Source organism: Martes martes, assembly GCF_963455335.1.
Source record: "Martes martes genome assembly, chromosome: 8".
Taxonomy (NCBI): domain Eukaryota; kingdom Metazoa; phylum Chordata; class Mammalia; order Carnivora; family Mustelidae; genus Martes; species Martes martes.
Window position 1 is genome coordinate 45574596 of NC_137895.1, and position 24125 is coordinate 45598720.

At 39.0% G+C, this 24125-nt stretch overlaps 1 protein-coding gene across 4 annotated transcripts; it reads right to left on the reverse strand.

The window, feature by feature from the left end:
- Positions 1 to 1053: 1053 nt before the first annotated feature.
- On the reverse strand, positions 1054 to 23642 carry TMEM19 (transmembrane protein 19). Of its 4 annotated transcripts, none has more exons than XM_080810336.1 (7): positions 23340 to 23642; positions 22944 to 23066; positions 20751 to 20864; positions 7657 to 7794; positions 7014 to 7268; positions 5994 to 6203; positions 1054 to 4551 (listed from the first exon to the last, which is right to left on the reverse strand). In XM_080810336.1, exons 2-7 carry the CDS (start codon positions 23029 to 23031, stop codon positions 4388 to 4390), a joined length of 969 nt encoding a protein of 322 aa, XP_080666462.1. In that variant the 5' UTR covers positions 23032 to 23066; positions 23340 to 23642; the 3' UTR covers positions 1054 to 4387. The 4 variants fall into 4 exon arrangements, with proteins under 4 accessions (XP_080666462.1, XP_080666461.1, XP_080666460.1 ...); XM_080810335.1 differs by having other exon boundaries at positions 22944 to 22982; positions 23340 to 23589; XM_080810334.1 differs by lacking the exon at positions 23340 to 23642 and having other exon boundaries at positions 22944 to 23327.
- Between the last annotated feature and the right edge of the window lie 483 nt (positions 23643 to 24125).

Consider the following 24125-nt stretch of genomic DNA (forward strand, 5'->3'; position numbering starts at 1 on the left):
AAGCAGCAGAATGATGGTATTAATTATAACAAAATTTCATTGATTAAAAAGAACGTATTAAAACACACCCAAAACAGGGATGCCTAGGTGGCTCAGTCAGTTCAGCATCTGCCTTCAGCTCAGGTCACGATCCTAGGGTCCTGGGATTAAGTCCCACATCTGGCTCCTTGCTCAGTGGGGAGCCTCCTTCTCCCTCTTCCTCTGCTTGCCCCTCCCCCCGCTTGTGTGCTCTGTCAAATAAATAAATCTTAAAAAAGATTTAAAAATACACCCAAACAATTATTGTGTAGAAAATATCTCAAATTTCTAACAGTAGTTATTCTGGGGAAGATAGAAGGTTTGGTTTATTGAGGGGGTTGTGGAGGCAAAAGGATATTTTAGCTTTATCTCTAATATTCTAATTCTAATTAAAAAATATTCTAATTAAAAATAGATTCAGTGTAGGGTACCTGCGTGGCTCACTTGGTTAAGAGCCTGATTTTGGCCCAGGTCATGATCTCTGAGTCCTGGGATGGAGCCGTGTCTGGCTCCCCACTGAGAAGGGAGTCTGCTTCTCCCTCTCCCATTCCCTCCGCCTTCCCCCACTTGTGCACTGACGCACTCTCTCTCTCAAATAAAAATTTAAAAAATCTTTAAAAAATTAAAAGAATAGATTCAGTGTGTTACATAAGTAATTAAATATTAATTAAAAAAGAAAAGAAAAAGAAAAGAAATAAAGCCAAATAAATCGGCTCAGTCAATGGAGCATGCGACTCTTGATCTTGGGGTCATGAGTGCAAGCCCAACAATGGGAGTAGAGATGCCTTAAAAAAAAAATGCAAAAAACGAAAAAGAAAAAAAAATCCAAACATAAAAGGGTTACCACATGTATAAAATTTTGAAGGGGGTGATGAATGACAGTTAACATGTCTAGTCTTGGCAGAGAAAACAATTTTAGGAGCCTTGCCCTTACTATCATTTCCTGATTCATTAATTCCGGAACCATTAATAGTGTATCACATGATTGAGAAATGTTGGAATCATCACAGTCCTCAGAAATTCAGGTAGCCAAACTGGTTTTTTAATTTTTTATTTTCCTCCAGAAAAATGTTCCTGATTATCAATTTTCGGTGACTCTAAAAGAAAACACTGTTTACAGTCAAACAACTTAATTTAACAAACATATATTGGACATCTACATATTTTTAAAATATTCAGGACCATTTGGAATTACAGCAACAGATACTCCATTAGGAGATTAAATAATTTAGTTGCATAATTTTGTTTTCATCTTTAAAGCATATATAATTCACCTGAAACTTGATGGCTACAACACTTTTTTTCTCATTGTAATGACATCACAACAGCAGATATAACACCAGGGACATCAGATGATTGGGCTCCAGTATACCCACTGTGCATAACAGGAAGCATCTGTTAATGCTACAGGAATGAGGCAAAGCTTATGATTTTTGCATGATTTTTCTCTATACTAGGTCTTTATCTAATTGGGATGGGGTTGGCATTTCTGAAGCCAGCACCCTACATATGTAGGAGTTAGAAACAAGAAAGATATATTCAGCTTGGTTGAGGCATACATAACCCAAGTAATAAGAAAAGCTAAGAATGGAATGACCAATTGTATCAATTCATTGTTCTCCTGGTACCTCCACTGATGAGTCCTCAAATGCCACTCATTTAAATTTTCAGGTCTCCTTCAAATGCTTCAAAAGCCTTGAGCCACATACACCTTCCTCTCCTCTACTGCATAATAGTGTTTTAAGAAATGGTATGTACACCTTTAAGCTGCCAAGGTTGGCAGTACATATTTTTTTATTATACTGTTATATGGAATTCTATGAAAGTGGTTGTTTTTTTTTTTTACAGGTTTTATTTATTTATTTGACAGAAAGAGAGATCACAAGTAGGCAGAGAGGCAGGCAGAGAGAGAAGGGAAAGCAGGCTCCCTGCTGAGCAGAGAGCCCAATGCAGGGCTTGATCCTAAGACCCTGAGATCGTGACCTGAGCCCAAGGCAGAGGCTTAACCCACTGAGCCACCCAGATGCCCCTATGAAAGTGTTTTTAAAATAAATTGTTCACTCAGTAAAGAGGAAGAATAGACTGAACTAGTTAAATATCCACTTACAAAGGATGTTACAATAAAATACAGCTAAGATTAAAAGCAAAAAGAGCCACAATTCCTTATCTATAATTCTCATATCCAAAAAAAAGCTCTGCAAACAGAAAGTTTCTTCCTAAATTTGGTGACAAAACTGACCTGACCTGAGGCTCTTTATAGTCTTCAGTTATCACACTTAGTGGTGCTATTCATACATTCACCATAGAAATATTAGTGTATTTGAGAATGGCTGCTATCTTAGACTCTTTTGAGAATTTGAGGAAAATATATGTACTCTATTAGTGTTCTAAAATCTGAAAATTTTGATTTCAAAACACAATTAGCCCTAGGTTTTCAAATAAAGGCTTGTCAAGCAGTATTTCCCTAACCTGTTAATGATATGGTGATTCTATCAAACCCAAAGATGTTTGCAAAAAATATTTTTATTCCATGGTATGTCATGAGGATGAGTCACCAGGAAAAGAGAAAAGGCATATTGGACCAGCTATAGGAATAAACAGGCTGCATCGAAAACTAACACAGGAATGAGCTGGTAAGTGATGTAGCTATAAGACACGGTATAATTATTAGAAGATATTACTGTATAAAGACAGCATACAGCACTGCTACTAATAGCTGCCTGCATAAAAATGCAAAGTCCCACTCTTTTGAAGCTTCTTTTATGCATAGTGCTTTAGGACATTCTGACTTAGTAGTTCTCAACCTGTTTAAAATTAGAATCTCCTGGAGAGCTTTCTAGAAATAACCTATGCATGAGCCTCACCTTCAGATATTCTGATTTACTTGATCTAGGGAGGGGCCTTGGCAAGTGTTTTTAAAAATGCCCTACCCCAGCTGGCTTAGTCAGTAGAGCATGCAACTCTTGATCTTGAGGTTGTAAGTTCAAGCCTCATGCTGAGTGTATAGATTACTTTAAAAAAAGAAATCTTTAAAAAAAAAAAAACCACCCTAGATGATTCTCATGTGTAGCAGCAAGAACTCTTAAAAAGTGCTAATACCCAGGCTCTAACCCAGAACAAGTAAATTGGAATCCTTCGAAGTGAAGCCCAGGATAAGATACTCAGGTGATTCCAAAGTATACCCAAAGGTGAAAACCAACGGATTGAGACCCCCTCTGTTGACTGGATTAAGGATTAAGGGTGTCAACTGTTTTCTTCTTTCTTTCTTCCAGAATCAACTCAGTTCTCAATTATCACTGTAGTAGAGTCACCAGTAAAGAAATCTAAGCTTTATCCACTCTTAATAATGGTGGCTTATTCATGGAATCTCTCTTCAGTTTCAATTTCAATGCAAAAGAAGTAAGGGGGGTGGTGAATGGAAATCACATGAGAAATATTTTTAAATACTTTCAGCAAAATAATCCACACCATTTCAAACTCCTTTAGCATACAGTAAATCATAGTGAAGGATAAAACAGAAAAGTAGAATTCATTTTAGTTGAGTCTATTATTGTACAGGAGAGCATAACTTCAGCACAGAATAGGAAATCATAGCATCTTCCAATCAATTCTAGGTAGCAAATAAAAAAATAATTACGATAGTTTTCCAGTGACTCTAACTGTTCAGGGTGCCAAAGTAAAACAGATTTCTATATAAATTTCAAAGAAAGCTAGAAAATACATTAAAAAATATTAAATCCAAGATAATGTCTGCTCAAAAATCAACTAAAATATAAGTAAGGTGCACATTTTATTGACAGAAGATAAATCTCTTTTGCTTTTACTTAAAAATAATTTTTTTCATGCATTCTAATGGTCATATGAAAAAGACATTTACTTTTTTTTCATTACTAACCCTGAGGAAGGAAGAACACATGTGGAGTAGCCCCCTAAGAGCCATACTCCACACTTTTCACAACTGGAAATGGCAAATAATGGAGGAAGTGAGGAGAATATTTATTCAGGCTTCCACACACATCAATTTAAACCACCCAAAACTAAAATTTGGGCAACTGGCACAAGTGGCATTACACTTTTAGGCCAACATACACCAATATTTAGGGACATCAGACCTTCATTGCTCAAGAAGCTCTATTTAGCAGAAGAAAAATACAAGTAAGTTCTATGTACACTTATCTTTCACTACAAAGAGGTTGGCTGTTTCAAGGGAGTTAATGAGAGGAAAAATGTGGAATCTCATCACAATGAATATGGGAAGAGCCAGTATTTTCTCTTTGCCAATTACAATTATTCTTCTTAGGGATGAAACTTGGAATTGCAAGTTTAGCTGAATTTACCACACTTTCAACCTTTGTAAATGAAAAGAAGTTCACTCCCTGGGCCAAAACCCCCAAGCAGCAGTTGGGAGTAAGAGGGCAATGAGGACAGAAGAAAACAGATTCACTGCGTTGTTATCAAGAATCGGTTTCCCTGCTATGTACTTCACATCATTTGCTGGGCTATTGACCACCATGCCAGTGCTTTCATCTAAACCTGGAGTGGAAAAGAAGCAAGTAAGGTGGAAAATCCAAATGACTTGATTTAAAACAAATTAGCTTTTCTCCTCCAAAGAATATAATCTTTGAAAAAGTCTCAACCACTTATAAATTGACTTCAGTGGATAATTATAAGGTGAGAGATATGGAACCCTTGATTACCAAGGACTTTTTTTGAAATGTGAGTTTTAGTACACCTCAATACCGTTTTTGCAACACTGCTGGAATTCCTTCACTGGAAGAAGGAAGAACATTAAAAGCAGAGATAGCATGAAACTAGAAGACTAGGTCTCCAAGACCAACCTGTGAGATCTTTGAGAATAGAAATCATGTATTTAGCCTCTGCAATGGAAACCCAGGACCCAGCATGGTGCCAGCACAAAGGAGGCACACAAAGAATTTACTGAAGGAATTAACCTTTCCCACAGCCTACATTAATTTTTTCAATCCACTCAACATGATCAGAAACTTCCCCAGTTAGGGCCCAGTGTAGAATAAAACCTAGGCTCCTAAACAAACAAACAGAAAGACCCAAAAACATAGAGGGAGGGAGGGAGGGAGAGAGAGTGTGAGAGTGTGTGAGAATATGTGTGTGTGTGTGTGTGTGTGTGTGTGTAGAGTTAGTGACCTTGATCTTGAACTAAAATCAGACTGCTTCCTCCTTGGTATTTAGAAAGAGAAATGAATCTGAAAGAAAAAACATTCTGATAGGTAGGCAGCAAAGCAGAAGGGTAAGAACAGTATCTTGGTACATGAAGAGAACTGGAAGGGCTGTACACAAGGAAACTCCCCAAACTCCCAGCCTCTTACCTGTATGAATCAAAGGAGAAAACATGGTTGGTCAGAATGTGGAGGAAATACACACCTAACAGAATATGTCAGTACACTGAAATGACAATGCCTCAGAAGCAAAAGCATAAAGCAAAAAGCATAAAGTAAAAGCTCAGAAGGAATGCATAGAAAATTCTGGGGAAAACCAACTCTCCCATATACCTTGAGTTGGGGCTAAAAATTCAGTGGGGACAGAAAGCATTATGTCACAGTAGAAAAACAGGTCATATGTGTACAGAGTAGTACAATAATTCTCTCTCAAAGGGACTTGGAAAACAAATGGAAGGTGGAGCATTAAAATGATCTGATCCCAAATGTTCTGCTTTCCTTGGGATTAGGTGAAGTCCCCAAAGCAAAAGCATATGTTTCCTGCACTATTATCCTCCCCAAGCAGCTTCTACTCATTGCTCTGTGGAATTAGTTCTCTTTCAATTAATTTAACAAAAAATTTTTTTAAAAATCAGAACTGTAGAAAAGACTCTGTCTTGTCATTCCTGGCCTCTTGATTCCTCTGTCTTTGGGACTGTTTTCATTGCCATGTTTTTCTCCCCCATATTTCTTTCCCATTTACTACACCAACAAGTTGCAATAATAAAGTGATATACTTACCAGTAAACTGCATTGTAGCTCCTAAATATGAGTCTACAACTGATCCTAGTAATCCAGCCAGACCCCCAAATGCAATAATTGGCCACTGGGGAGCAGAAATGTCTAAATCATTAACAAAAACCAACTGTGTGAGGAAGTACGTGATACCCACAAAGGTGCCACCAAGTAGACTGGAAGCAAGGCCCACCATTGTGACCCCTCCATTGGTCCCTGAAGAAAAAAAAAAACATATAAAATAATCTGGTTAACAATCAACAAACACATAAAATCAAGGAAACAAACAAACAAAAAAATTAGTACCTATCTTATCAAGACCAATCGAAGAAAGGGTTCTCTTTCATACAATCCAAAGAACACAGTTTACTTAAGAAGTAGTCTTTTCTCTTCATTAACTCCTGACATTCTAAGCAATGCAAGGGAATGGTTCCATGTAGCCAAACTGCCTGATTTCAATCATAGTTTTGCCATTTCTAAGTTATGTGACTGTAGTTAAGTTACTTAACTTCTCTTAATATTCTTGTTAGTACGATGGAAATAATAAAAGAACCGATTCACATGAATTTTAAGGGTATTAAAGAGGATGATGATAATGATTAAGAGAAAAAAATGAAAAGGACATGAGGAAGAAGAAGAGAAAGTAGGGGAGAAAAAAGACAAGGAGGAGAAGGGAAGAAAAAAGGGAGGGGAGGTGATGATGAAGATAACAATATAGTAGTAGTAGGAGTTAACAGTAACAGGGAACTGAGATCTATGTTAAAGCCCTAACCACATACCAGGTCCTCATGAAACACTCTAACATTCTCTTCCTTTTCCTCTCCTGCTGATATGTCTCTGTGTTTCTGTATTGTTTATCTAGGACTTGCTATCATTTCCTGCAAATATTATTTATCATCAATTTAATAGCCGACAGCAATTTTCCAGTTAAGAAAACTAAAATTCTTAACAGTCTCTTAAGTCAGAAACACAGTAAGTCAGATTTTTTTTGTTCATTTCATTTTTTAAAGAAACTTAAATACTCACCAACTGGAACTTTTTCCCAGGTTGTTATTAGCCTTGGTGGGCTTTTACTCAGTACCGGACCAACTTCTGAAGCCCACGTGTCTCCAGCAGAGCAGGCCAGTGCAGCCAGGAGAGACAAACACATCCAGGAAGCAGTATACTGCTTGGAAAAATCTATTGGGATTTCCCCGGGGCCATTTTCTATCATGTAGAGCAGGGCCAGCTCAATGGGCACAGCTCCATTACAGAACACCTGAATCCAATTCCTCTGCCCACCTACAAACAAACAAGTAGATAAAAAGGACAAGAAATGTTTTCTCTTCAGAAGGAAAATCATGCAGTTACAGGAACTTAAAGTTTAAAGAAAGAAAAATTACTACAATTTTAATAATGACTAAAAATCAAATGGTACCTTTGCCTTCATTCTATATTGTTTTAGAATAATGATAGATTTTAATGCTTCTAAAATTCTGCTGTTACTATTGTGCTGAAGTAAGGATAAACTAAATTAGGCCACTACTTAAAGTTATTCTCATACAAAATTTATCTGTTTCAATAGTCTAAACATGTTCTGATTATAAGCTTATAGTATCTTGGGATGAAATAAAGTGATAAATTATAAGTAAAATAAATTATAAGTGATGTCAAACATAATTCATTTTACCTTCTTTGTATTCTGAATCTAGACGCTTCTTTATTTCTCCCTTCCATTTAGTGAGTTTTGAAGAAGAAAGGAAAAACATCAGCAAAGAGGTAAAAAAGCTGAAATTTGCAATGGTTAGGATAAATCCAACCACAAGCCCTGAAAGAAACACATACATACACAGAATTATACTCATTCCATACATTAATGCAGTGAAAAAAAAAAAGGGACTTTTTCCAGTTTTTACATTATGACCTGAAATGTACATTTCCAAAACATTTTCATTTTTACCAATTCAGGTATTACCAAATAGTAAACTAAAAACTGGTTTGATTAAATTGAGATAAATTTTTTTTACCATATTTTTACCTCCTTTCAAACAAACTATAAATATATGAATGTAATCATTATAGACATACTTTTTATAATCAAATTGTAGAACACAATAAATAGTAGTGATTTATATATAACATTTGGATAGATAGCTAACTTTCCAAATTAACTGCAGATCTCCCAGGGAGGTTTAGATTGTACAGTCTTTCTAGCTTCTAATTTTTATATTTTCCCTTCATAGCCTGGATCTTTTTTTTCTACTTACAGGCTAGCTTTTCATGCTTTTCAAAAAACTTTCACATGCCCTTTTGTTGAGCCTCATAAACTATGTGAGAAGATGGAGATAGTGTTTCTTAGTTATGTTTTAATATGTAAATCTATCAAAAGAGTCCTGGATTTTATGTGGAATCAAAAATGGAATACTTTCTGTAAATGTGATTTCAGATTTTTAGACTTTTATTGGTTTCTTTTATTTGGACAAAGAAGAAAGGGGACATTCTTCATTTTTCCATGAGTGACCAATTTCAAGGAAGGCTTATAATACGTACAGTTTAATCAGAAGAACAAACAAGACTGTGCACATGCATGATTGCATATGCAAGCGGGCAGGGTGGGAGTAGAGGCAGAGGGTGAAGGAGAAAAGCAGACTTCTAGCTGAGTGTGGAGCCTGACACAGGGCTTGATCTCACGACCCTGAGATCATGACCTGAACCAAAATTGAGTTGGATATTCAACCAGCTGAGCCAGCCATGTGCTCCCCTATAGGTTATTATATAGAGAAGATGCATATCTGCTGGAATTAGCTTCTTTTTTTTCTTTTTTTTAAGATTTTATTTATTTATTTGACAGAATGAGACAAAGTGAGAGGGAACATGAGCAGGGGGAGTGGGAGAGGGAGAGAGAGAAGCAGGCTTCCTGCCAAGCAGGGAACCCAGGGTCCTGAGGTCATGACCTGAGCCAAAGGCAGACACTTAATGACTGAGCCACCCAGGCACCCTAGAATTAGCTTCTTAAATTACTCAGATAGTGGCACCTGGGAGGCTTAATTGGTTAAGTGTCAGAATCTTGATTTGGATTCAGGTCATGATCTCAGGTGGTCAGATCGAGCCCTGGATGTTAGGCTCTGGGCATGGAGCCTGCTTGGGATTCTTTCCCTCTCCCTCTGTGCCTCCCAACCCCCCACTGAAATGACTCAGATAATCTTTAAAGGCCTTTGTTACAAATTTTGAAAATGTTCTTTGTGTAAAATTGGTGGTTGAGCAGCAGAGTACTCTTGTTTCTATCACCACAATGGTTAGTTAATACTACAAAAATGAATGGAACAGAGAATTTGGGGAAGACAGAAGGGTAGGAAGCACCAGGAAATCTGTCTTCCCATGTAGACAACAATTGCACTGGAAGAATCTAACAAAACTGTTTTGGAACTCTGGAGTCTACTGAAGGCTTGTAACTTTCAAAGGAAGGCTTGGAGGGGAAACTGCACTTAACTTTGGTCAATTTCAGTTCTTAACAGTGTAGCCCCCTACCCATCTCCCACTCCCAGTCCCATGGCAGGCAGGGCAGGAACTGCAGGTGCAGTCTGCACACAGCTTGTGGGAGCCAGGTTGGCAGGAAAGACTTACCTCCCACATACCAGGATTTGATATTTTTTAAAGATTTATTTATTTGACAGAGAAACACAGCGAAAGAGGGAACACAAGCAGGGGGAGTGGGAGAGGGAGACGCAGACTTCCCACCGAGCAGGGAGCCCAGTGCAGGGCTTGATCCCAGGACCCTGGGATCGTTACCTGAGCCAAAGACAGATGCTTAACAACTAAGCCACCCAAGCACGCCTCAGGATTTGTATTCTGATCAATGATTGCTGCTTCTGATTATGGAGGTATAGACATAGAGGCTGGCAGCCGTTATTACACTCCACCCCCAACTGTTACAAGCCCTTTCTTGTCTGGCTGAAGAGACTTCCAAAGGATTTAAAGGACTGATGCTAACCCCCCTTCATTTTTCTGTTTTTCCTCCTTTGGAAAGCCAGACATTAAAGACTAGGACATTCAAAAGAAACTCCATTTATGGGGAAAATTAGGTGATAGTGCATACCCAGGGAGAGGTATAGGCTCAGAAAAGACTGGGAAGATCTTAGGTTTACACATCAAGGTGATCCCTGGCACAAAGACAGCTGCAACAATCAAAAGCAAGACAAAACAAAATGAAAAAGAGCAAACCCTGGGGACAGAGGAAATTCTGATTTCCAGAGTTGCCACACTGTTAGATTTAAATGTCCAGTTTCCAACAAAAATATCATGAAGCATATGAAGAAACAGACAAGTATGGCCCACTCAAAGGAAAAAAAAATGAATGGAGACTGGAAGGCCAGATGGTGGACCTACTAAGCAAAGACTTCAACCGTTTTAAAGATGCTCAGAGAACTAAAAGCAGACATGAAGAAAGTCAAGAGAACAATATGGGACAATATAGAAATACTAATAAAGAGATAGAAATCTAAAGAGAAACTGAAAGGAAATACTGGAGTTGAAAACAACTCAGTAGAGATTCAAAGGCACTTTAGAGCAGGGAGAAGAAAGAATCAACAACTTGAAGACAGGCAATGGAAATGATCCCATATGAAAAACAGAAAGAAAAAAGAATGAAGAAAGGAGAACAGAGCCTGTGGGGCATACAGGACACCATCAAGGAGAACAACACACATGTGGGAAAGCCGAGAAGGAAAAGGGGGCAGAGAAATTATTTGAAGAAATAATGGCTGAAACCTTACCAAGTTTTTTTTTTTTTTATTCCAAAGTTTGATGAAAGACATACATATAAACATACAAGAAAGAAGCCTAGCAAACTCCAAGTAGAATGAATTCGAAGAGAGCCACACTGAGTCACATTATAACCAAACTGTTCAAAGACAAAGACAATCTTGAAAACAGAAAGAGGTAAGCAACTTATCACATATGAGGGATCCTCAATAAGATTACCAACAGGTTTCTTATCAGAAACTCTGGAGGCCAGAAGGCCGAGGCCAGAAGGTACTGGGCTGATATACTCAGTGTGAAAAGAAAAGGAAAAAAACCTGTCAAACAAGAAGCTTATATCCAGCCAAATCATTTTTCTTTCTTTTTTTTTTTTTTAAAGATTTTATTTATTTGACAGAGATCACAAGTAGGCAGAGAGGCAGGCAGAAAGAGAGAGGAAGGGAAGCAGGCTCCCTGCTGAGCAGAGAGCCCGATGCGGGGCTCGATCCCAGGACCCTGAGATCACGACCTGAGCAGAAGGCAGAGGCTTCAACCCACTGAGCCACCCAAGGGCCCCAGCCAAATCATTTTTCAAAAGTAAAGGAGAGGAGTGTGTGGGTGGTGCAGTCAGTTAAGCATCCAACTCTTGGTTTCAGCTCAGGTCATGATCTTAGGGTCCTGGGATCAAGCCCCACATCGGGCTCTACACTCTGAAAGGAGTTTGCCTGAGATTCGCTTTCTTCAGGACTCCTGGGTGTCTCAGTCAGTTAAATGCCTGCCTTCGGTTCAGGTCATTATCCCAGGGTCCTGGGTTCAAGCCTGCATCAAGCTCCCCTGCTCACCAGGGGAGTCTGCTTCTTCCTCTCCCTCTGTCCCTTCCCCAACCGACATACACTTGTACTCTCTCTCTCTAATAAATCTTTAAAAAAAGAGAGAGATTCTCTCTCTCCATCTCCCATTTGTGCTGTCTCTCTCTCTCAAAAAATAAATAAAATCTAAAAAAAAAATAAAATTAAATAAATAAATAAATAAATAAAATCTCTTTTTTAAAAATAATATATAATGTATTATTAGCCCCAGGGGTACAGGTCTGTGAATCACCAGGTTTACACACTTCACAGCACTCACCATAGCACATGCCCTCCCCAATGTCCATAACCCAACCACCCTCTCCTTACCCCCCTCACCCCGGCAACCCTCAGTTTGTTTTGTGAGATTAAGAGTCTCTTATGGTTTGTCTCCCTCCCATCTTGTTTCATTTATTCTTTTCCTACCCCCCAAACCCCCCATGTTGCTTCTCGACTTCCTCATATCAGGGAAATCATATGATAGTTGTCTTTCTCTGACTTATTTTGCTAAGCATAATACCCTCTAGTTCCATCCACGTTGCTGCAAATGGCAAGATTTCATTTCTTTTGATGGCTGCATAGTATTCCATTGTATATATACACCACATCTTCTTTATCCATTCATCTGTTGATGGACATCTAGGTTCTTTCCATAGTTTGGCTATTGCGGACATTGCTGCTATAAACATTTGGGTGCACGTGCCCCTTTGGATCACTACATTTATATCTTTAGGGTAAATACCCAGTAGTGCAATTGCTGGGTCATAGGTTAGCTCTATTTTCAAAAAATCTTTTTTTTTTTTTTTAAGATTTTGTATTTATTTATTTGAGAGAAAGCACAAGCAGGGGGAGTGGCAGAGGAAAAGGGAGAACCAGGCTTCCCGCTAAGCAGTGAATCCAATGTGGAACTTGATCCTGAACCCTGGGATCACCACCTGAGCTGAAGGCAGACACTTAACTGACTGAGTCACCCAGGTGTCCCAATAAATAAAATCTTAAAAAAAAAAAAGTACAGGAGAAATTAAGAGAGTTTGTTATTGATGTTATGCTGGCAAAAATTCAAATTAGAATGTTATAATTTTAGGATGTTATATGTAATTGTCATGGGAACCACAAAGAAAACAGTTGTAAAATATACACAAAAGGAAATGAAAAAAGGAATTCAAACATTTAACTACAAAAAATTAAACACTAAACAAGAGAGTAATATAAGAAATGAACAACAACAAAAAAAACTATGAGAGAAACAGATAAAGAGAAACAAATAGCAAAATGACAGAAATAAGTTTCTCCTTAGTAATTATTTTAATCCTAAGGGAATTAGGGTGCCTGGCTGGCTCAGTTGGTAGAACATGTAACTCTTGATCTTGGGGTTGTAAATTCAAGCCCCACGTTGGATGCAGAGATTACTTTTAAAAAAAGTCTTAAAAAAAAAAAAAGTAAATGTAAGGGGATGAAATCCTTCAATCAAAAGACACAGAATGACAAAATGAAATAAAAACACATAGTCCAATGCTGTCTATAAAGAACTCACTTTAACTCTATAAAGACTTAAATGGGTTTAAAGTAAAAGGACTGAAAAAGATATTCCATGCAAACAGTAACCAAAAGAGAGCAGAAGTGGCTACACTAATACCAAACAAAATAGATAAACTCACTTCTGAACCATATGACATAACCCCACATTTTTTCTTCTTTCTCACATTTTCTTTCTTTCTGGTGTAACAAGATGCTCTAACCTCTTCCCAAACCCAGTTTTCCCCAGTCCTGGAACCAGTCATCTCTCTAAGGAGTTTTGGTACATTTTAGTGGGGAAGGATATTGAGGGTCAAGATCTAGGCTCACAGTGTGTTCTTTGCTACTGGGTGTATTTGCTTTTTGTGGACAGGGCAAGTGAATACACACACACACACACACACACGAACACAAGGTATACACATATGCATATACATGTGCATATATACATGTATATATACGCACACACGTATTTTAGAAATCACAAGATCACACCAATAACTCCAATTACAATCCATCTCTGCAGGTTTTCTCTTGCTTTTCCCCATTCCATATTTGAATGCTTCTTTCCATGGTAAGAACCTGGTTTCAAACAACAATGCTAATTTCACTCATTTTTCTCAATCCCCTATCACATTTAAAACTTTTAGAACCACACTAAAATAATTTAGGATTTGTTTGGCATTCTCCCCTTCCCTTAATCCAAGACTGAAGGAATATAGTTAAATGCTATGTTCGTAAGTTTTCTTTTTTTCCCCTCCAGTATGCTTATAGTATTGATTCAAAATACAATTGGGATCATTTGTTTTAGTTTGCTTTCAATTTTAGATTCCTCCTTTTCCCATCCTTACTATTTTATTTCTTAAATATGTAGAACACTAGCATGCTTTCAAAGGTCAGACTTACACAAAAAGGTATACTAAGAAAAGGGTCATTTCCTCCCAGGTCCCTTTGCCCCTCTCTCCCTCCACATTTTGCTTTCCCTCCATTCTTTGTAGAAAACAAACTTTGTTTCTTAGCATATCATTACTGTGTTTCTTTTTGTAAAGTATATATAATGCATGTTTTCTTATCTTCCTTTCTTCTTTACATAACAGGTAGCATTCTCTAAGTGTTCTTTCCAACTGATAAGCACATTTTTTTTAAAAGTTCTTCACCCAAAGTGGGGCTTGAACTCAATCCCAAGAGCAAGAGTCACATACTCTACCTACTAGGCCAGCCAGGCACCCCATAAGCACTTTTTTTAAAGCTTTTATTTATTTATTTGACACACAGAGAGAAAGAGAAAGCGAGCACAAGCAGGGGGGAAGGGCAGAAGGAGAGGGAGAAGCAGGCTCCCCGGAGCAGGGAGCCCAACATGGGGCCCGATCCCAGGACCCAGGGATCATGCCCTGAGTTGAAGGCAGACACTTAACTAACTGAGCCACTCAGGTGCCCTTTTATAAGCACCTTTTAAATAATAATTTTATAGTCCTCCTTTTGGGGAGAGAATGTGCTAACTCTGCTGTTGAGCACATGGATCAATGGCACTCAAGAAATTTACATTCTTTGTTAATTAGTCTCTTACAAGTTTGGGTGCTTTAAGTCTAAACTTTCAGTTTGGGGTAGGGGGTCTGAAGAGAATCCATCTCTGGCCCTGCAGGGCTGGGGACCGGTTTCCCAGAATGTGACAACCACACTAAGGCACTGTTATCTTGTGCGGCCCTTTCCAGGCTGCCTGCTTGTATTTCTAAGTACAAATTCTCCCATCCCTGACTAACTTTATCATTAACAATTTCCATTCTCAGGCCTGGCTAGCTCAGTCAGTAGAGCACGCAACTCTTAATCTTCTGGTCTTGAGTTCAAGCCCTGTGTTGAACGTGAAGCCTGGTTAAAATGGAAACAAACAAACAAAACAAAAAAATAACTTCCATTCTCTAACTCTTAAGATAAATATATTGTTTTGTTATATAAAGATTTTTGTTAACATGTTAAACAAAACTATTAATGGAACAGATATTCAACAGGTGTTTAGTATTAAATAGTATTTTCTTAAATAATAGAACAGGGGACCAGCTTTCTATTTCTGTAGAAAGTCTTTCTGTTGGCATCTCAGTCACTTAAGCATCTGCCTTCGGCTCAGGTCATGATCCCAGAGTCGTGGGACTGAGTCCCACATGGGGCTCCAGGAGCCTGCTTCTCCCTCTTCCTGCAGCTCTCCCTGCTTATGCTCTCTCTCTGACAAATAAATAAATAAAATCTTAAAAAAAAAAAAAAGAAACTCTTTCTGTTGCTTAGTTCAATATTCAGGTACAACTACTGACACATTTACTGACTGATCTATCCAGAGATACTCAAATATTGGCTTTCTACTCAAGTTTAGCACATTTTAATAGTAAGTGCAAGAAATAGCGTAATGCTGAGTAGACGACTAATAAAGTTCTTCAGCTCTTTACTGTTGAACAGTCTGGAGTTCAAATGTTGGCTCCTCCCTTTACCTCAGTTTGACTAACTATTACCTAACCATAAGCCTCAATGTCTTAGTGGTGAAATGAGAATAACAGCAATTCCTTCCTCATTGACTTTCTCTGAAAACTAAATGAGATAATTTTTTACAGTATGCTTATGATATTACAGATATAGAAAGACTTTCATAAACATTCACTAATATCACTGGTAATAATAATGGCTACAGTGGTAAAACCTCAATAACTATTTTTGTAATTATATATTCTTATTATAACAAAATTAATGATGAATATTATTTTTGTTATCCAACCTTTAAGTTTTTTTCAATTAGTGTTAAAGTATTACAAAAGTAGTACATGACTATTGGAGGGGAAAGCCAAAAAATATGGAAGTATACACAGTAAAAATCTAAATGTCTCTGTGCACCCCCACACTCTGATCCCTTTTCTGATAGTAACTATTAAAAATTTGTTCCACTGTTGCTTCAAGCAGACTCAGAGTAAGGTGGTCCTAAAACACCCTACACTGAAATGGTACAAAATCATCTACATCCTTTTTACTTCAATCACCTTGAAATACTGCATAACATGATCAATGTTCATGTTGATGACAGGTTCAGAATGAGGAAATAAATTTAAGGCAATGTGGGGCGCCTGGGTGGCTCAGTGGGTTAAAGCCTCTGCCTTCGGCTCAGGTCATGATCCCAGGGTCCTGGGATCGAGTCCCACATCGGGCTTTCTGCTCAGCAACGAGCCTGCTTCCCTTCCTCTCTCTGCCTGCGTCTCTGCCTACCTGTGATCTCTGTCTGTCAAATTAAATAAAATCTTTAAAAAAAAAAAAAAAATTTAAGGCAATGTACTTTTAAAGAATGATTTCTTTCATGTAGTCTAAAAATACCTTGGTATTTTCTGCAACTCCTAGCTATGTCTGAACTCTTAAATTAATAACTGCTGCCTCCAGTTCTTGTCTATTCCATCTCCCCCAAACCACCTCTGGAATCTCTAATTGTCAATGATAAGAGTTGATATGCATAACAAAAGGGTGCTCTCAAAACACTTCAAGATTTAAGAATTATGACTGCCTTCTGAGTTTTAAATAGGTAAATTCTGCACTTAACAGAGCCAGATAGGGAAGTAAAACAACACTGTCTATAAATGTCTCTGAGAGCAGGACTAGAGTTATACCAAAAATTTCAACTAAGGTGACCTCGGTATAATAACCCTAAGAGGCAGAAAAGGGAAAGGTAGGACTAGAATTTTATGATTTAATAAACTCAAATCTAATCAATTCGACCACAGGTAATCTACCTACAGAAAGACTGGAAATCAACAGAAGGCTCATTAACCCAAAATAAAAAACATGAAGGCCAAAGAACTAGAAGTTGGCAGACTTGTTGAATCCTGTACAAAGGATGGGACCCTTTGACCTAAGGATCTGCAATATCTGAGATAGAGAAATGGAAGGATTCCATAACATCTGCTTTTTGCTCCTTTTCCTTCTCTGGCTGTGAGGACACGAACCCCCGCTTTATAGATGCTTCATAATGCAAATAGTTTATGTCCTCTTTGTAAGGGACAAGGAGTTAATGAGTTCTTTAGACTTGATAACTTCTAAGTAAGGACCAGGTAAGGATGACCCAAGGATGGGAACCTGGGTGGCTCAGTGGGTTAAAGCCTCTGCTTTCGGCTCAGGTCATGATCCCAGGGTCCTGGGATCGAGTCCCGCATTGGGCTCTCTGCTCAGCAGGGAGCCTGCTTCCTCCTCTCTCTCTGCCTGCCTCTCTGCCTACTTGTGATCTCTGTCAAATAAATAAATAAAATCTTAAAAAAAAAAAAAAAAAGGATGACCCAAGGAAGCCATCACATGCATATTCCAGACCCTGGTACCAGACATCTGGATGCTAAGACCCCTGACTCCAAGGAGTAACATCTGGGCCCTCACCTTTGTTCTTACTGATTCCTGGATGCCGAAGAGGGCACACATACTGGACCACAATCTTCACTAAAAACCCCAGACCCCAAACAAAGATGGGACTCTCTCCTTTCCTTTCTGAGTCTCCCAGACACTATCTCTATCTGTGTTCTCTCTACATCTTCGATAAACTCTGCTTTCACCTCCTGCTGGCTCACATTTGATTTCTATCCTGCACACAGCCAAGGACTCTGTTGCCTAGTTCTGTGGTACCCACTCTGGGTCCCAGACCTGGCCTGCTGGCATCATATCGACTGTTTCTCAGACTTAGTACTCACCAAAGAAATTCTCTAGTCAAACTCTGACAAATGGCCTGACTACAACAGGGTATGCCTGAACAGTGATGTTTGTATTTCAGTCTGCAATCGACTAGTTCTCTCTATATATTTTCTACATATATATCTTTAAAGACATAATTTATTATTATTATTTTTTAAAGTAGGCCCTGAGCCCAATGTGGGGGACTTGAACTCGTGACCTTGAGACCAAGAGTCACATGCTCTGACTGAGCCAACTGGCACCCTGACTAGTCTCTATTTTATCAGATTAATAAAGTCGCATTCTGACTCATATACCAGTCCCATGAGACAATGAGCAACAGAAACTGGTTTTATTAGGTCTGATCAGCTCTGGCTACCTGACAAAATGACGCTTCTATTTCAGAAAGACTGAACACCAGACACAACTTGGTGACTTAAAAAAAGCAAGGCCACTCTTGTGAAATCACATGAAGAACAACCACTGGCCTTTCTAGACAATTCTCCATTTGCGTGCATTTCCACTACACTTACAGCATATAGCTCTGGGGATTAAATGCCTCAAACCCATCTCTTTTATCATCTGTGTCCCCTGACTAAAACAGTAAGCTCTCTGACAATGGGATTTTTATCCATTTTGTTTATTACTAAATCCTAGGTGCCGAGAAAAGTATGTGGCATATAGGAGACCCCAACAATACACTTGTTGAATGAATGACCGGGAAAAAAAACAGTAAGCCACCAAGCTGAATAGTCCTGGTAAGTGAAATTAAATTTAAACTTGTCAAGTCAAGCGATGCCTGTGTGGCTCAGTCAGTTAAGCATCTGCCTTAGGCTCAGGTCACGATCCCAGGGATCGAGTCCCACGTTGGGCTACTTGCTCAGCAGGGAGCCTGCTTCTCCCTCAGCCTGCTGCTCCCTCTGCTTTTGCTCGATGACAAATAAGTAAATGCATTCTTTAAAAAATAATAAAACTTGTCAAGCCAAAAATCCAATGACAGACTGTCCACACTGAGTTCAAAGGAACACAATGAACAATTGGACTACATAATACCTCCTTAGGACAAATCATCTACTCAGTGCTTTACGGTTTATAGTCACATTCCCATATGTCCCCTCATGTGATCCTCCTTATTCTCGAAATAATCTCTCAATGAGATCAGAGGCAGCAGAGTGTGTTTACAGTGCTAAATTAGGACTAATGACCAGTAGTATTTTGAAGGTTGGGTACATGGCTTCAACATGAAGGCATACTTCTAGGAGAGGCGACTGGATGGCTCAGTTAGTTAAGTGACCAACTCTTGATTTCCACTCAGGTCAAGATCTCAGGGTCGTGAGATGGATCCCTGTGTTGGGCTCTGCGCACTCAGCACAGAGTCTGCTTAAGATTCTCTTTCCCCCCACCCTCTGTCCCTCTGTCCCCAAGCGCATGTTCTCTCTAAATAAATAAATAAAATCTAAAAAAAAAAAAAAAAAAAGACCTCCCAGTTCTAAATAATTGTCATTCTGGGGGCACCTGGGTGGCTCAGTCATTTAGTATCTGCCTTTGGCTCAGGTCATGATCCTGGGATCCTGGGATCAAGCCTTGAGTCGGGCTCCCTGCTTGGTGGGAGGCCTGCTTCTCCCACTCCCACTTCCCTCTCACCGTGTCTCTCTTTGTCAAATGGGTAAAATCTTTAAAAATAAATAAACAAACAAATAAATAAATGTCATTCTGTAGTGATCTCATCCTGCATGTAGTATTTGAGGGGGAATCCTCATGGCTTGGGGCTTATAACACTAGAAGTATATGAAAGTCCTGATGTCACATCAGATCATGTCACCCCCTTGATTTGAGGCAGGGGAAATTCCACCTAGTTTGGAATAAAATATTTACTGTGGGGCACCTGAGTAGCTCAGTTGGTTGAGCATCAGTCTGAGCTCAGGTCATCATCTCAGAGTCCTGGGGTCAGCCCTGCATCAAGCTCTGTACTCAGTGGGGAGTCTGCTTGGGATTCTCTCTCTCCCTCTGCCCCTCCCTCGTACGAGCTCTTACTCATACACACACGCTCTCTTTGCTAAAATGAATAAATCTTAAAAAAAAAAAAAATCTTTACTGTGTCCAAGACTCCTTATTAGCTGGTCCTTGCCTATTTCCTTAATTTTCTATGTTCCCCCCCCTTTTTTTTTTAAAAGTATTTTCCAGTCAAATGAGCCTATTCTCATACCTAAATAAGCCAGGGTATATGTTAGGGTCTTTACACATGTTTTTCTGTCAGCTTGGAACATGCTTCTCTCAGACCTTCTCATTGCTAGCTTCTTCAAGTTTTGGTTCAAAACTACCTCCTTAGAGTAAAGGGTTATGCTTGACTCTATATACAAAAGAATGCCCACATTCCCTAACATACACACTTTATTATCTGAATTTTTCTCATAAAATTTATCATTATATAAAAGTTTTATGTATTTTGTTACCTAACTCTTCTAAAGAATAAAAGTTCCACCAGAACTTGAAACCTTGTCCTTGTTCAGCCATATCCCCAGTTTCCAAGAGGGGCATATAGTAAGTACTTGATAAATATGTCCTAAAAGAAAAATCTGGCCTATCCCTAACTCAGTTCTGAAAAATAAATCTAGGATACTTAGTTTGGACTGCTTTGTTTGAGGCTACTAATAGCAATTTCCTAGAATGATTCTTTCCAACAGCTCCTCTACTGTACACCTACCAGGAGTGCTCCAATGTTTCTGACAGCAGGTAATTTAATACAACTGAAAGAGCAGAATAATCAAGGAACTAAGAAATCTATCCTATTAATCCACTTGATATCAATTAAAAGTTAAATTTGTACATTGCACTGAGTATGTCAGTATCTGAAATTCTGACAGAATAGGAATGCTGAGTAACAACTTTATCATTGTCTAAAATGCATAATGGGATTTATAGTCTCATAAGTTCAGAATTTAGAAAACATGAGTTTAAATTATATAAGCAAGCACTTATTACATAAACAGTTAAAAGAAAAACATACCTCCTAAAGCCCCACTGTGGTCTAGACTTTTCTTTTTAAAGCCATTAGAGACGATCAAAACAGGAACAACAACAGAAAACAGCCAACGCCAAGGAGAAATAGGCTGTAAATTACCTAAAAAATTAAATTTACAGGTAAGTTTTGGCTATAAGCTTTGATAAATGCATTCTGGATTAAAATACTATCATTAAGTAGAGAAACCGAGATGAAGTCACCAAAATAAAATAACTGTTGAGATTTGTGTATTTCCAGAGAGAGAGTCCTTTTGGGAAATGCCCAAGTAAGTACTAAGTTTTGGTACTTCATACATTTTTGGAGATTTGAAATATATATCTAATTCCCCACTGTTTTGAAAAGGAGGCATGTATTAAATCTCAAGGATTGTACAGAGCATGGGGCGCCTGGGTGGCTCAGTTATTAAGTGTCTACCTTTGGGGTTGTGATCCCAGGGTCCTGGGATTGAGCCCCACATCAGGCTCCCTGCTTCCACTTCCCCTGCTTGTGTTCTCCCTCTCACTAGGTCTTTGTCAAATAAATAAATAAAATCTTAAAAAAAAAAAAGAATTGTACAGAACAAACTACTTTCTTAGCAGGATTCAATTATTTCTCTTTCTGCTTTTTAGAGAGATTTATTTTTTAAAGTAACATTCTTACAGGCTACATACCTCTATTCAACAATTAGCAACTCATTTTTCCAAAGGTCACATTCACCTCACAGATGTTTTTGTTTGTTTGTTTGTTTGTTTGGCTAGCAGAATGTTTTCAAAGAGTTGGGAGTCAATATTTAAAGATTAGGAGATTTCATATAAAAACCCAGAACCTTGGCTTCTGTTTTAAAAACTGGATGCTCAGGCCCACATGGCAGAATTGACTACAGTGGAGAGAGACCACCCTCTTTAGACAGGTCAGAGCTTTCTCGTTTAAAATCCCCACAGTTCCTGACAGACTCCTACACACCAAGACTAAGTAAGTATAGTGACGAAAAATGTGAACTACTGCTATGGCCCACATTTCTATCAAAAATGGGAAAATGGAAGGCAAAGCAGACCAAATGTTCAAAAACAAAAATTCTGCTTCTGAAAATGAACGCAATTCTTGTGTGTTTAAGATGCAAAAATCAGGTGCCTGGTTCCACAGGGACACTTTGGTTTACAAATCCAGGTTTATTCCATTGAGTCCAAGTCAGAGTTAATAATAGCACAAACAAAAAATAATAGCACAAACAAGAATCTCCTCTCATACCTCTTCTCTTCAAACCCTCATGCTCTACTGTGAATCATTATGAATGAATAAGTCTGAAAGCTTCTGAACCTGAACACCACTCATTCGATTATTCACATGTCTCTGAAAAAGGCTAATCCCTTTCTGACTCTACTTTCACTTCTTCCTTTCAGCTGAACAGAATTCCATTTTTTTTTTAAGATTTTACTTATTTATTTGACAGAGAGAGAAATCATAAGTAGGCAGATAAGTAGGCAGATAGGCAGGCAGAGAGAGAGGGGGAAGCAGGCTGTCTGCTGAGCATGTGGGGCTCGATCCCAGGACCCTGAGATCATGACCTGAGTCCAAGGCAGCGGCTTAACCCATTGAGCCAGCCAGGTGCCCCAGAATTCCATTTTTATAGGAGTACCAAGGAAATTTCTGTAAAGGCATACTTAAACTCTAAGGAGTATTCAAAACTGTGTAGGCTTGAGTCCAGAATATCTTATAAAGTAGGGCTTCAGATTTTAAAAAGATGTCTGCTCTTTTGACGTGACCAAAGACCAGACAAATCCTCCAAATCTCCAAATGTAAACACTATACCACCTTTTATTTTTATTGCTATTTTTACAGGATACATAAAACTGATAAACTACTTACAAATATTCTTACTAAAAGCATCACTGCAATTGGTTTACAACACTGTATTTCATTTCACTTATTTCTCATGTAGATGTAATAACTACACACAACGTAGAAATGTATTTTGAAATGATTAACCAGTATTATCAGAGGCAGCGTTTATTAAAGGTTCTTAAATCTTCAAAGCAGTGTTTGTATTTTAATGTTGGTAAATTAAATTGAGGCTGTGGAAGTTAGGAAAACATAATTTATAACCACTCCTAAGATGCAAGTTTTGGATTTCATTAACAATACAATTTTCAATTCCACCAATTAGATTAGAGGAAAACAACTCAGAACATTCATACTTACCGTAATAGGTGCTTGCAGTCATAGACATAATCCAGAAAGCTAAAGAAATGCAAATGATCAGGCTCAATATAACTATATTGGTTATCATCTTTATATACTTTTTGCAAATATTGTCGTCAGGACCTGTCATGGAAAATAACAATATGAGCCCCCTGAGGGAGAGAATAGTGTTTCTAGGAAAAAATAAGTCGTTTATAAGTTGCCAAAAAACTCCCGGAGGCAAACATAAATGCCAACATCTTCCACCGACCGCAAAACTAACATAAATCCTAACTATTTCTGGAAACTGCGGCTGACGGATAGCTCAAACTCCTGTGGGCGATGTTAGGACCTCACTGGAAAAGCAAAGCTCATTCCTTCCGAGCGCGGGGTCCCACACAGGCGGTCACTTCACACCTGAGCTCCGCAGCCAGGAAGGCGAAAGGAAAACGGAATCAGCCAATCGCAGGTCCTGGGACAGCGGGCTCCGTCTCCACCCCACGCCCACGCGCCGACGCAGGGTCGAGGGTGGGGGGGCGTCGGTCTCAGAGACAGGGCGCGCAGCCAGAACCAGGGTGGGTTCCGAGGGTGAGCCCTAGGCGGTAGGGGTCCCGTCTCAACAGCCGCGGGAACCGCCCCAAAGTTCAGGTCCAGACCTCCAGGCCGAGAACCCTGAAACACCCACACGCCGAATCGCGTCTCTGCTTCCTGCGCGCATGCGCTGCCGCCATCTAAGGGCGGGGCTTCACTCACGTGAGCGTTTAAAAGGCGGCTCCAAGGACGGCGGCTTGGCAGAAGCACCCAGGGGCTCCAGGGGTTGAGTTCTCGTCTGAATAGCGATCTGGAGCCTTAGATCCTTGCGTTTGAGAACATACTCAGAGAAGGTTGAAACTACCACTAGGGTAGGAATGGAAAACAGGAGTGCAAGTGAATTTAAACCCAGTAAGTCCATTTCAACCGTAATTGAATGCTTTTTCATCTATAAAAAGTTCATGCCATAAAATAATATGGGTTTTTTAAAAGATTTGTTGATTTGTTTTAGAGAGAGAGCACAAGTGGAGGGAGGGACAGAGAGAACCTCAGGCAGACTCCCTGATGAGCCCGGAGCTTGCTCTAAGGATCCTGAGATCATGACCTTAGCTGAAACCAAGAGTCAGAGGCTTAACCCACTGAGCCACCCAGGGGCCCCTAATATTATGGATT